Below are 12,817 nucleotides of genomic sequence, written 5' to 3' on the forward strand. Positions count from 1 at the left end.
GAAAAGCTTCTGTCAGCAGTCTTTGACCTCCTTTGACAGGATGTTTTGTTGCTATTGGCTGTGTCTAATCTGGCCCGTTTGCAGACTTAAGTTCTTCATCCTGTGACCCATGCCTTCGCGTGACTCAATCAGGCTGGTGCATTGCCACAACCCTACTTTATCATACCCATTTCTCCTGTCAAGGAACAATTTTAAGACCTGTAAGCATAATAAGACTACTATCTGCCAGCAAGGGAACCAACACACATTTCAACCCACAGTGCTCCCCAACTGAGGAATGGCTAGAGGTCCTAAGCAGTTACAATATGGGTCAAACAATTAACTGAGTCCAAATTATTGACCCCAATCAGCCAGTGTCAGTCCTTTTTGACATGTGTGAAGCCATAAATAAGCACTTGTCCTGGTGGTCTACAGAGGCTTGTGGAGGGTTATCTTGGGAATAGGAATACAGACTCACTGATAAATCACGTGTGAGCAACTCTCAACTCAACCTTAATACACCAGTAATAATGGCTACTGTCCCTCCTGGAGCTGTGCATTATGGGCCACCCAGCAAGAGAAAGATGAAACAGCACTCCTCCGAAAGGGTATTGCCACCTCCAGCTGTAGGTTAGGGGCCTGTAATCCCATTAATTTTACCATCCTTAACCCAGAATACTCCATAAGAAAAATGGTCACAAAATTGGGGTAGCTATAAATTGACAGGGCACAAACCCCTGGGTCCCAATATCCATCAAAAAGGTCACAACTCCATTTAAGTATTCCTCCCACTAAGTTTTTCCATCCCTTTTACGAAGAGATGGAGGCTGAATTCCCCATCTCTACTGCAACCAGAAACCTGTTCCTAACCTTGGCAGAAACTATGGTCCAATCTCTGAATGTCTCCTCTGGCTATGTGGGTGCAGGAACTAATATGGGGGATCAGTGGGCATGGGAGGCTAAGGAGCAAGACCTTCATGAGCTCTATAAAGAAACATCTCTCATTCAATTACTGGTGGTTGGTTCCACAAAACATCAATTATTGGAAAATATTGTCTTGCCCAAGAGGGAAAATAGTTTAATGTTTCAGTTGGGACTTTAACATGTCTGGACCAAAAATTCTATAATATAACTACCCAGAAAAACCAGTAGTAGGGAATCCTCAAATCACACCAAACCAAATCCCCATCTGCTGTCAAAATTCCTAACCTCAAACAGGCCTGGGACAATGCTGCCACAGATATCAAATGGCAGGTCCCAGGTGGACTATACTGAATATGTGGAAGGCCTGCCTATGCTAAATTGCCCTGATTTTGGTCCAGATCTTGTGTACTGGGGACAATTAGCTTCTCCTTTTCCCTCCTTCCATTAGCCAGAGGGGAGCAGTTGGAAGTCCCTGTACATGAAGCCTGAGGAGCACAACAGGAGTGGACAGCCCTGGTAATTGGTAAATGGAAAGATGATGAATGGTCTCCTGAATGATAATTCACTATTATGGCCCTGCCACCTGGGCAGAGGGTACCATACTGTTATTTATATGTCAAACCCCATTATCGGGCCACAAGCCGTTATTGAAATTATTACTAATGAAATTGCAACAAGCCATAATTTACTAGCCAAACAAAGCACTAAAATGCACAATACTGTCTATCAAAACTGCTTAGCCTTGGACTACTTGCTTGCTTATGAAGGTGGGGTTATGTGGGAAATTTAACCCGAGCAACTTTTGCTTACAAATTAATGATGAAGGCAAGGTCATAGAAGAAATCATAGATTATATGAGAAAGATCGCTCATGTCCCAGTCCAGACGTGGAAAAGTTGAAATCTCGCGGAATTATTTGGAAGATGGTTTTCAATTTTGGGGGGATTCAAAACTCTCAGAAGTGTTTTGGTTTTAAAGATGGAGGCCTGCCTACTCAGACCCTGCCTGCTACCACTGGTTATAAGATCTGTCTCCAGTCTCATGGAGGCTATGGTTGAAAGGGAAATGGCTGCACATGTTATGATGGTATAAAAGTATAAGCTGTTGAATCAGGATGATGCTCTTTGACTCTGAGAGGATGCAAGCATCAAGGAGGGGAATATGGTAAAATCCCTCTCAGAACAAAGAGCTCTCCCATAACAAGGGAAGTAGACACTGCACAAGCAGTGCCTGTGTGCACATGCACAGGTCTGTTGCAGCTCCATAGTACAGAATGCCTAATCAGAAGGTGTGTGACCACACGGGGGAGACAAAGGGTCTAACATGTAAAGGGTCTAACATGTAACAGGATATATAAGGCAATGCCCCACTGTTCTCGGGGCTCAGGGCCAGCGCTGGCACTAATAAACACTGCTTCCTGTGTGCAAGCCTCCATGTCCTGTTTCTTTGAACCAGAATCCTGCAACATTACCAGAGAGTTTTATTTCATGTTCTAGGAGTTCAAAGAAGTGTCTGGGCTAGAAACAGATTTGGGAGTCTTCAGAGTAAATAATCTTTCAAGCAAAGGGAGTGGATCAGATCACAGAGGAAGAGGGTATCATGTAAGAAGAGAGGGTCTAGAACCGAGCCCTGAGGAACACTGATGTTTACAATGACATTTTTCAAAATATGCGCCAAGGGTTAGTTAAAATATGTACAACTATTATTTGACTACTAGTGGCTTAAGTCAAAGAGGCTTATTAACTTCATGAAATACGAGTCTGAAGGCAATGCCATCAGGGTCAGTACAAAGGCTCCTGAGTGTCCTGGGTGAACCAGAGTCTCTTAGGCCTAGTGTGTTGACCAACGGAAGCCTCATGGTTGCCCTGGGGCTGCCACAACTCCAAGTGTCACAGACGATGAAACAGACAGGCATTCAAAGCTCAAAAGGAGGAAAATTCACAAAGAGGAAAACTGGTAGATTTCATTAGTGATCTAGTCAAATCCATCTCCATTTAGGGGTTGGATATTTGAGCCTGTTTATCATGTAAAATTCTGTACTTAAGTCCTTTTTATGATTAATAAGAAGCAGTAGGATTTGGGTTGAGTGGAAAGGCTGAAAACAAAGGCACAAGAAGCGGGTGCAGAAGGGAACCCACCAAAAGATGGGGCCAAAGTTCAGCATGGCTACTGCTTCTTAAAACAGCAGAGCGGAGAGAAGCTCTCAGCCACTAAGTGTTACCTGCTCTTCTTTTTGATTGGGCTTTGGGAAATGGCATTCTCATGTCTTTTGCCAAAAATGTGCCTTCGTGTTTGGAACAGAGGTGGGAGGAGGTCAGAACACTGACATTGTAAGTGTAAGGGAGACAAACTGACTTAACAACCTGGTACACTGCAGGAGGGGGCACCTTCTTGTCTGATGCTGTGGTCCTCATGAGATGGCAAGTGGGATCAGCTGTGAGCAGCAAGAGCCCCTTTGTGGCTCTATGAGAATATTCCCAGTGTGGAAAAGACACTGTTCTCTCAAGGAGTTTGCAGTTGCCTCCAATCTGCTCCATTCCCTCTGATCATGTCCTGTATTTCAAGATCTAACTTTAAGGTGCCACGCTAACTCTTCTGGACTCATGCAGCTATTCCCGATGGCCAAACAGGAAGTTGTGGGAATCATGTGAAAGCCTCATACCTAGAAAGAGTGGGCACTGTTCTGAGTCCTGACAAGCAGAGACAGGCACAAACACCCTGGTTTATTGATCTAGAGCTCAGCAATGCAACAGCAAGATCCCCGTGACTAATCATGAACATCCCATCATGAACATCATTCAGGCCTCGGGGAATGCTTCTCCACACGTCTTGTTCTTTACCAAAACATCTGACAAAAACATGGTTTCAGAGGTCTTAGTCCATAAATGGCTAACTCCATTGCTCTAGGCCTGAGGAGAGGCAGAATATTATGGAGGAAAGGTGTGGAGAAAAGCTCAGGACATGACAATCAGGAAGCAGAGAGAGAGATTTTGCTCTCTCTGATAAAACATATGCCAGCAATTCATCTCTAGCCATACCCATCTGTCTACAGTTACCACCCAGTTACTCTATCAGCAAATTCACTGATTGGGTTTAAGGGTCTCATAACTCAATCCATTTTGTCTTTAAAGTTTCTTGAATTGTCTCACACATGAGCTTTTGGGGAACACTGCATATCTAAACCACGTTACCTTCAAAACAAGATGACTATATCCAAACCACTATGAAGGTTGTGACTATTCTCCTGTTAAGGTCAGAGACAGACATTGCTTTGGAATGCAGAAGGGAATTGGGGTAGCAGTAGTTAGGGAAAAGAAAAGGTAATTGTGCAAAACCACTCAGCATTAATGCAAGATTCATGCATGAGGAAATACTGTTTTCCAGAGGTGCTGAACATCCATTTTTTTTTTTTTTTGTTTCTTTTTCTGCATTAATTTTAATCCACAGGTACTTAGTATTGGTAGTTTTGCAAGAAATGCATATGGTGGCTGGAAACATTTTGCAGTAGTACAAATTCTGATTACCCTTAAATTTATATATTTGGTTAAGTCCGGATGGAACATGAACCAAGTGTAGAATCAAATCTTCATACCTTGGATAGATCATGAGATTATGGGCAGGTGCAGTGGCACACACCTGTAATCCCAGCAGTTTGGGAGGGCTGAGGCAGGAGAATTGCAAATTCAAAGCCAGCCTCAGCAACTTATAGGGAGGCCCTGAGCAACTCAGCAAGACCCTGTCTCTAACTAAAATATTAAAAGGGGCTGGGGATGTGGCTTCAGTGGTTAAGTACCCCTGGGTTCAATCCTTGGTAGCAAAAAAACAAAACAAAACAAAAAAGGATTATGTGATGGTGAAGATAGCCATAGAAGAGGGAATGAGGGCTGGGGATATAGCTCAGCTGGTAGAGTGCTTGCCTCGCAAACACAAGGCCCAGGGTTCTTAATCCCCAAACATGGGGAGAGAGAAAAAAACAAACAAAAAAAAAAAGGCAATGAACTATATGAGATTGTTTGGCATGTGATGTGAAAAATCTGCTTTTTTTTTTTAACAACTTAGTGTTTTGCTCAGAAGGTAAGAAGAATTAAATTTTGTGAAATAATACTTTGATTTTTATATATTTGGGCCAATATATTTTTCACTAACATCAAATATCATTTTTTGCATGCTTACACTTTCTTAAAGAACAAAACCACTTTGTTATTGCTGAAAATGTTTTCCAACTAACTGCAGTACTTTAGCATCTTTTGTTCATGTGAAAGTTTTGTGGCACTATGACCATTAGTTTTTATAAACTAATGAATAACATAAACAAAACTTGATAGCAGCACACTTCCAATTTAATATAGAGAAAAAAGGATGTGCAAATTCCCAAATCTTTACCCTCATCAAAAGGTTTCTGGACTTAAATATATTCATTTGTGAAGGAAAAAAAAAAAACCACTATTGAGTGTTAATGAATTTCATATCCAGAAGTCTTATACTGAATTTATTCTTCACAAATTGTTCAAATTCTATATGGGTGTTATGGTTTGGATGTGAGGTATTCCTCAAATGCTCATGTGTGAGACAATGCAAGACAGTTTGGAGAACTGATTGGGCTATATCCTTAACCAAGTCAGTGAATTAATACCTGTTGGGATTAACTGAGTGGTAACTGAAATGGTAGGAAGAGGTGAGAGTTAGGGTTGTGGCTTTGGGTATATATTTATATCTGCCAAGTGAAGACCTCTCTCTCTTCTTTCTGATCATGTGGACTGGTTCCCTCTGCCACACTCTTCCTCTATGATGTTCTGTCTCACCCAGAGCCCTGACGAATGAAGCCGGCTTTCTATGGACCTCTGAAACCGTTAGCCCCCAAATAACTTTTCCTCACTCTACAGTTTGTTCTAGTCAGATCTTTTAGCCACAGCAGGCAAAAAAAAACTGACTAAAACCAATGGATGAATCTTAGAAGTACAGAAATTGTAATGGAGATGAAAATATAAAAAGACCCTTTTTCTTTAGAGGCCAATAGTGTTTAAATTTAGTTTCTTGGAAACCCTTTCTAACTGGTTAAGAATTTCAAGAGAAAATTGTGAACTATAGGAAAAGAGTTGTTTCACATTTCTGAATCTTCTCAAACTTAACTCTGCATATCAATGACTTGAGATGGTAGGGCAAGTGTCCACCGCTGACCTGCATCCCAGACATTAGAGTTTATTACTACTGTTACTTTGCTAAGGACATATGGGATAGAGAGACACTACTTAAAAAAAATCTGCAAAATCCAGTAAAATCTGTTTACTCCTTGACTGTTACTGGTTTGTTTAGTGTGTTGGCTCAACAAGTAGAGGTTGTTTTCCAACTAAAAACAACATCAAAGAGACTTAATGCAGGCTCATCTGAGCAAAGAGCTGGGACAAAACACAGGGAGACAAAGGAAAATTTAAGAAGCTTCTCATGTTTATTATCTGATTTACATTTTACAAAGCAAAGAAAGGTGCACAAAGAGTTGTTTGACAAAGTCAAATCCCAGACATCACACAATGGTATTTCCCTGGCTGTCCCAAACAGAGGGCACTTGTGCCTACTCCCAGGGGTCTGTGCTCCGTGATGCAACAGCTATTACAACACTGTGCACAGTTGTGATGCACATGGAATACAGGTCCCTATGCAATGGACGGCGCACTAAATACTGACAACCCTAGTTCCAGATGTCCAAAGTTGAAGTTAGAACCACCCAGTACTAATTATGTACTAGAATGGTCAGAAAAACAACTTTGAATACTGTGCAAAATATACCTTTTTAAAAAGAGAATAGGCTCTTGTTGTGCACCTCTAATTTATTTCCTCCCTTGCCAAAATCTGACCATTTATGTCAAATCAAGGGCATATAGCACAAGAATGTTTTAAAAAAAGACTTGTAACAATAATCGTTAACGTCTCCCTAAAGATCCATGCCTTCAGCTATTTACATAAGATTTGGGATCTTCCTAATTCAGGAGAACTTTTAATTCTGAGCTCAAGAAGGTTATCTCTCCTACTAGATAACAGGATACTCAGAAATACCTGAGGTATTAATCACTGAAAAATCTGGAGGAAAAACAAAAAGATTGGGGTTTCCTATACTAGCATGAAAGTACAGATCCAGCTAACACGAGAGAAGAAACTATGAACAGAACCAAAGCATACAAGAGAAACTAAGGAGGAACTTGCTGTGAGGCTCTAGCTTTTCTTACTATGCTTTGCAGGTAGTTTTATAATGAGATTCTCAGGCTGTAACCAAAAATGTTTAGTGGAAAACTTCAAAAATAGCAAACCCAGTTTTAAGATAGGATACTTTCTAGAGACAAGCATATGGCACCAGCATATATTTTTCATTTGTTCAACATAATATTTCTGATAAAATCAGTAAGCATTGAATTTTCAAAAAACCCCAACCCAGGTCTGGTTTCTTTAATCAGATGTGCTTATTTTGGTTGCTAAAACACCCACTCTGCCTCACAGTGATCATATTTATTGATCAATAAAAAAATTTATGCTCCAACACAGAAACACTACATACAAAATCTAGCTGAAAGAGAGATTTATATATATGCAGTATAATCTGATAATTTAACATTCTTTACTACTTACTATCCTAACCCTATATTTTCCTACTCTTCCTGATGTTTCTTGGAAATTGTAAATGTCCAGAGCAACAAGAAGATCACTTTCTTAGGAAACAAATAAAAGCTTTAAACAGTTGGCTAAAGGTAAGCATCACCCCAGAGTTACTTTACAGAGTAGAAATTCAAATGCCACTTTAAAAAAATGTATTCGAGTATTTAGGAAATTCAAACATTCTATTCTAATGTCTTACTTACTTGCCTAGAATCCTTTCTGATTGTGTGCGTGTATGCTTGCTGACATCAGCAAGGCTGAGCGAAAGGGAAAGAATGGGAAGTTCTATTTCTACCCTTTGTTTTTGAGGAATTTATTTAGAAAAGTTTTATTAAAATATTCTAAAAAGTATGAAAAACTCACGCATTCTTACCACCATGTATGTGTGTTGTTTTTAAATTCTTTGGAGCACATAGCTCTTTATATAGGGGAGGCACCTCAAAAGGAGAGAGGAAGGACCACCCCTGGCCTGGGAATAGGCCTGGGAATAGGGACCACAGGAGTGGGAGTCAAGATCTCCTCAGAAAAATTGTCTTTCAGTTAAAGCAGCAAAGCAGTTGCAAACTAAGCACCAGAAAGACCAAGTGGTGCATCTCCTGTTTTCATGAACAAAGTCACAAATCTCCTCCCTCATCTTCTCCCCATCATATTTTTCATGTAATGATATTCCCTCCTGAACAGCCCCACTCAGACAAAGCCATGACATCTGATGAGGGACAAGACCCTGATCAGCAACACTTAGAAAACAGAAAGACTTCTTCCTAATTCACAGCCTTCCTGTGACAATGCTGAATACTGAAACCTAATTTAATGGTCTCACTTTACCATTTTGGTTTGTCAAAAAAGAACTCCAGAGAAAAGAAGAAGCTTAACTCTTCCACGATAAAGTTTGTCCTCTAATTCTACAGATAACCAAGTACGAGGCAGATATGTTTTATTAGGACAAAAAAAAAAAAAAAAAAAAACAACAACAATAACAACAACAGAACACACACTTGCAAAGCAAGCACCTGGGTTTTACTTCAGTTTATAATAATTTAATGTGCCTGAGAATTTTTGTGCAAATATACGTCATCTTTCATTAAAAATATGCATAGCGCACTTTGGAAAAAGTTGTGACCAACTTTCCTTACAAAAAATTTTTTACATATATAAATATACAACATAACCTAATTCCTATCGATTGCACTTTTGGTTTAACCCCTTCCAGCCTCCAAGGAAATTCGAAAGACATGCAATTGATGTTTGTCTTCCTTGCCACTGTATTATCCAAAAAAGATTCTAAAAACAAGTTTTCTTGGTTCTAATTTACCCATATTTTTCTTCTTAAAGTAAATCCCTCCCAATCCCTACCCACATTTTGTTTTTTGTTTGGATGTTGTATAAAAATACAAATTTAAAAATGAGCTTTCAGTAATCATTAATACAATCGAATTTGATGGTGTTTGAGTTCACAGTGGCTCAAAGGCCTGAAAACAGGAAAAAAGGAGTCTCAACTTATGACCTAATGAAAAAGATAAGCTTCCTTGTTTTGCTAATGCTATGAGCACACCATTAGATGGACACATAATTTAATCAGACATTAGCAGTAACATTTGGGCATCTCGCTACTGTGAGTAACAGACTGAGGTTACCACACCAACTCTTCAGAAGGGCTTTCTCTGAGCAACGTCAATGTTTCTCCTTTTCTGTCCCCATCCTTCTAGGCAGGTTCTTCTGGCTATGCTCACTAGAAGTAAAGGTGTCAGCAAGTTCAGTTTTCTGCTGTGTTCTAATATTACTGAATTTGTTTTCTATTCACTTTTTATTTTCAAGACAAGAAAACTCAACTGAAGGAGTGTATTAAGCCTTTCTTTTCTGTCTTCAAACACTAATGGCTCATTCGATAATACTTTCAATTTACCAGACTTCATCCACAAGGACCTCAGCCTAATCTTGTTTCCACGCCTCCACTGCCCTCTCCACATTCACAATCCTTCTGCAACATTCCTTTTCTCTCAAGTCAGACCAGATTGCTTGATCAGTGCGTATCTATCCTTCATGTGCTAATCTGTACAAGAGGTCAGGTAATGATAAGCTTCAGTCCTCCTTCAGGATACTCATTTTGGGTGAGGAGGTGCAAACAGGGGCACCAAAGCTACCCATCATGACTGGAAGACTCTGATTCCTCCTCAGTCCACTCAATAAGCTGCTTCCTGAATTTAAATAAACTGCAGAATCTGTTTTTTGTAGACTAATTTCTGCCTCTTGGCTTTTTCCATTCTCCTGGGTGCCAGGGGTCTTGACCACTCTGGCTATCCCCAGTCGCTTCAGCCTGTCCACTAGGTTCATCTTCAACTGACCCACATCAGGAGGGTTCCGGGAAGGTCTCAAGCCATACATTTCCTGGAGGAAAGTTTCAGCTGGACGGGAGGCCAAAAAATTTTCAGAGAGATGCAATCGGGGCTCAAAGGGCAAGGGAGAAGGGCATGGTGAGTGAGATGGGGAATTTGGAGGTGTGGAAGGGATAGCCAGGGTTTTAGGAAGAGGCTGGAGAAGGGGGTTCTCTGAAACTGGGCTGTGGTACACTTTAGCAGAGATACCGCGCTCCTGTAGAAGTTTGGCCAAGCTCACGGTGCTACTGAAGGTTATAGTAGAATCTCGACGGTTTGTGATGGATTCACCAATGCTGAGTCTATAGGACATGGCAGGAGAATTCACAGCTGTGTTTGATGAACTGCTCCCACTACTTCCACAGGATATCGAAGGAAATCCAGAGCTCAAAGAAAGAAGCAGGAGAGAGTATTTAAGAATAAAAAGCAATCCTAAACTGGTGTTTAATCTTTTTTTTTGTACTGGGGATTGAACCCAGGGGCATTCTACCATTGGGCTATAATCTTTATTTTTATTTTGAGACAAGGTCTCGCTAAGTTGCAGAGGCTGGCTTTGAACTTATTATGATATTCCTATCTCAGCCTCCCCAAGGAGCTGGGATTATAGGTATGTACCAGTGTGCCTGGCAAATTTTCAGTTTTATGTTACTGAGAAATAAAAAAATCTCTAATTATTAAATTCTCATTTTTTCAAGAAATGTTAATTCCAAACAATAGTAACATACGGATACTTGAGAAACAAATTTTTCTCAACCTTAACTTGGAACATGTGTTTTTAGGAAATTAGAAATAATTAAAAGCTTTGGCAGCCATTAGACTCTTTCTTCTTATTTTATGCTCAGTTGAGAATAAAAACTAAATAAGAAATCAGGTACTTAAGGAAATGGTGACAGAATGTAGAGTTCTTCTTTAGCCAATTTTCTCCTGAACACTTTATTACAAAATGCTCAGTATATCACAATTTCAAGGTTTTTAAAGATTAGGAACAAAATGTAAGTTTCTAGAGCACCAACTTGTATAGAAGAAGCAACAGTCAAGCAAGTTTGACTCCTTGGTCAAATTAATCCGACTAAGAACCTCTGATCTGGTGCAGTCCATATTCTTTATACCATCTCTAAACTCCCTGATCTTATGTTACTGTAGATTTCCCAAATCATATATTGTCATATATTCATATGACAGTACCAACCTGAATTAAAAGTCCCTTCAAGAACAAATTTTATAAAAGTTACCTTGGTGACAAGAACAATATAGACTAGAATCGCTATTGGATAGTATTTAAATGCTTCCCTAAACAAATGATTTATTTCTATCTTATAGATATTATAAATAAGAATCTTATTTCCCTCTATATTGAAAGCTAAAAGTTAAGGCTCAAATGCATGAATCATCTTATCTAGTATACAAGACTTTATGGTACATTTTGTGCACTAGGTTTCATTCCTCTACCCATTTTATATCCTTGATTCCTCTTTGCATCTTCTTTCTTTTTTACTTCTAGTTAACAATATCCCTACAATAGTCGATGTGTCTCTGATGGAAACGGCATCAACATGGCTTACCAAGAGAAGCTTGTGTAGTAAATAATTTGGCCTTGCCCAGAGAGGTCTGGTCTTTGCCCTCAGTTCCTCTAGGAAGCAATCTATGTCATAGCTGATAGAAATGTCTTTGGTTAGAGTGGGAGCTAGTCCCACTTAAGATGGGCCTGGCTACACCAAAGTCTTATGGTGAGGGTTGGTCATGCCAGAATGACCAACAGTGTGATTTAGGATTGGGGCTTTGGGTCATACAGTATCAGTCAAACTGGATGGAGGCTGACTCCAACCATGTGGGTAATCAACCAGTCAACAATGAAGCCCCAGTAAAAACTCTGGACACTGAGGCTTGGGTCACACATTGATGGCAGAAGAGTTATGAACCCTAAGGACAAGAGATTCTTTTACCCCAGAGACTCTGCCCTATGCATTTATTCATTTAGATTAATTTTAACCTATGTTCTTTCTTTGTAATAAAATAAGTAAAATAGTTTTCTGTGAGTTTTAGCAAATTACTGAACTTCATAGGGTTGTGGGAACCCTTTGAACTTCATAGGTAGTATCAAAAGAGAAGGTGGTATTGTGCAGTGGACTGGTCCCTCAAATTTTGCAATGTGGCTAACTCTGGATATAGCCTTAACTGGGTCATTTACTAGCTGACCTTGAACCAGTCACTTCAACTTTCAGTGTCCCAGTTTCTTCATTTTAAATAATATATACTCACTTGTCCTGCCAACTTCAAAGAGTTAAAATGATCAAATAAGAAATACAATGTGAAAATATTCTAAAACAAATTATACAAAACATTACTTAAAATTCTGGGAATTAAAATGAAGGTAATTTTATAAAGAAATTCATGCGAGGCCCCGGATTTCCCAGGCCCTCTTACCTAGGGGTAACCTGAGTGATATCAGAGGGATGTAATATCCTACAGGTGGTGAAGGTGAATGTCGAGTTCGTGCATGACAGACACTTTCCTGGGTTTGAGGTTGAAACTGAAATGAGATTTTTAGGGAGCCAAACACAAAAGTGAAAGACTAGGTTAATAATGTAAAAAGCTCATCATTATTTTTTAATACTAAAGCATTTATCAATTGCCTTTTGTAGTAAAATTCCCAAATATGGAAATAAAATAAAAAGATTGCACTAGTATTAATTGGTTAGTATACAGTTTAATCCTTCAAAACTTTAAAACTGCAAATTAAAAGGCATAAAAAAATTAGCAATGAGACAAAAATACACTCTGAAAAAATATATTAAAAAATCAACATTTAATCATCCAAATTCTATGCCAAATTACTTCTATGATTTTCAACGTGTGGTATGAGTTCACAGGTGAAAACTGCTTTTATAGAAATGCCAT

At 39.4% G+C, this 12,817-nt stretch overlaps 1 protein-coding gene across 8 annotated transcripts in view; it reads right to left on the minus strand.

The window, feature by feature from the left end:
* Positions 1-8,539: 8,539 nt before the first annotated feature.
* Positions 8,540-12,817, minus strand: part of TRAK2 (trafficking kinesin protein 2) — a 56,228-nt gene continuing 51,950 nt past the window's right edge. For all 8 annotated transcript variants that reach the window (XM_079130574.1, XM_079130577.1, XM_079130576.1 and 5 more), the window contains 2 exons: positions 12,344-12,449; positions 8,540-10,305 (listed from right to left, as the gene is read on the minus strand). In XM_079130574.1, coding sequence (XP_078986700.1) covers positions 9,627-10,305; positions 12,344-12,449 — 785 coding nt within the window. In that variant the 3' untranslated portion in view covers positions 8,540-9,626. The remainder of the gene's footprint in view (positions 10,306-12,343; positions 12,450-12,817) is intronic.

This window comes from Sciurus vulgaris (assembly GCF_902686455.1).
Source record: "Sciurus vulgaris genome assembly, chromosome: 3".
Lineage (NCBI taxonomy): Eukaryota > Metazoa > Chordata > Mammalia > Rodentia > Sciuridae > Sciurus > Sciurus vulgaris.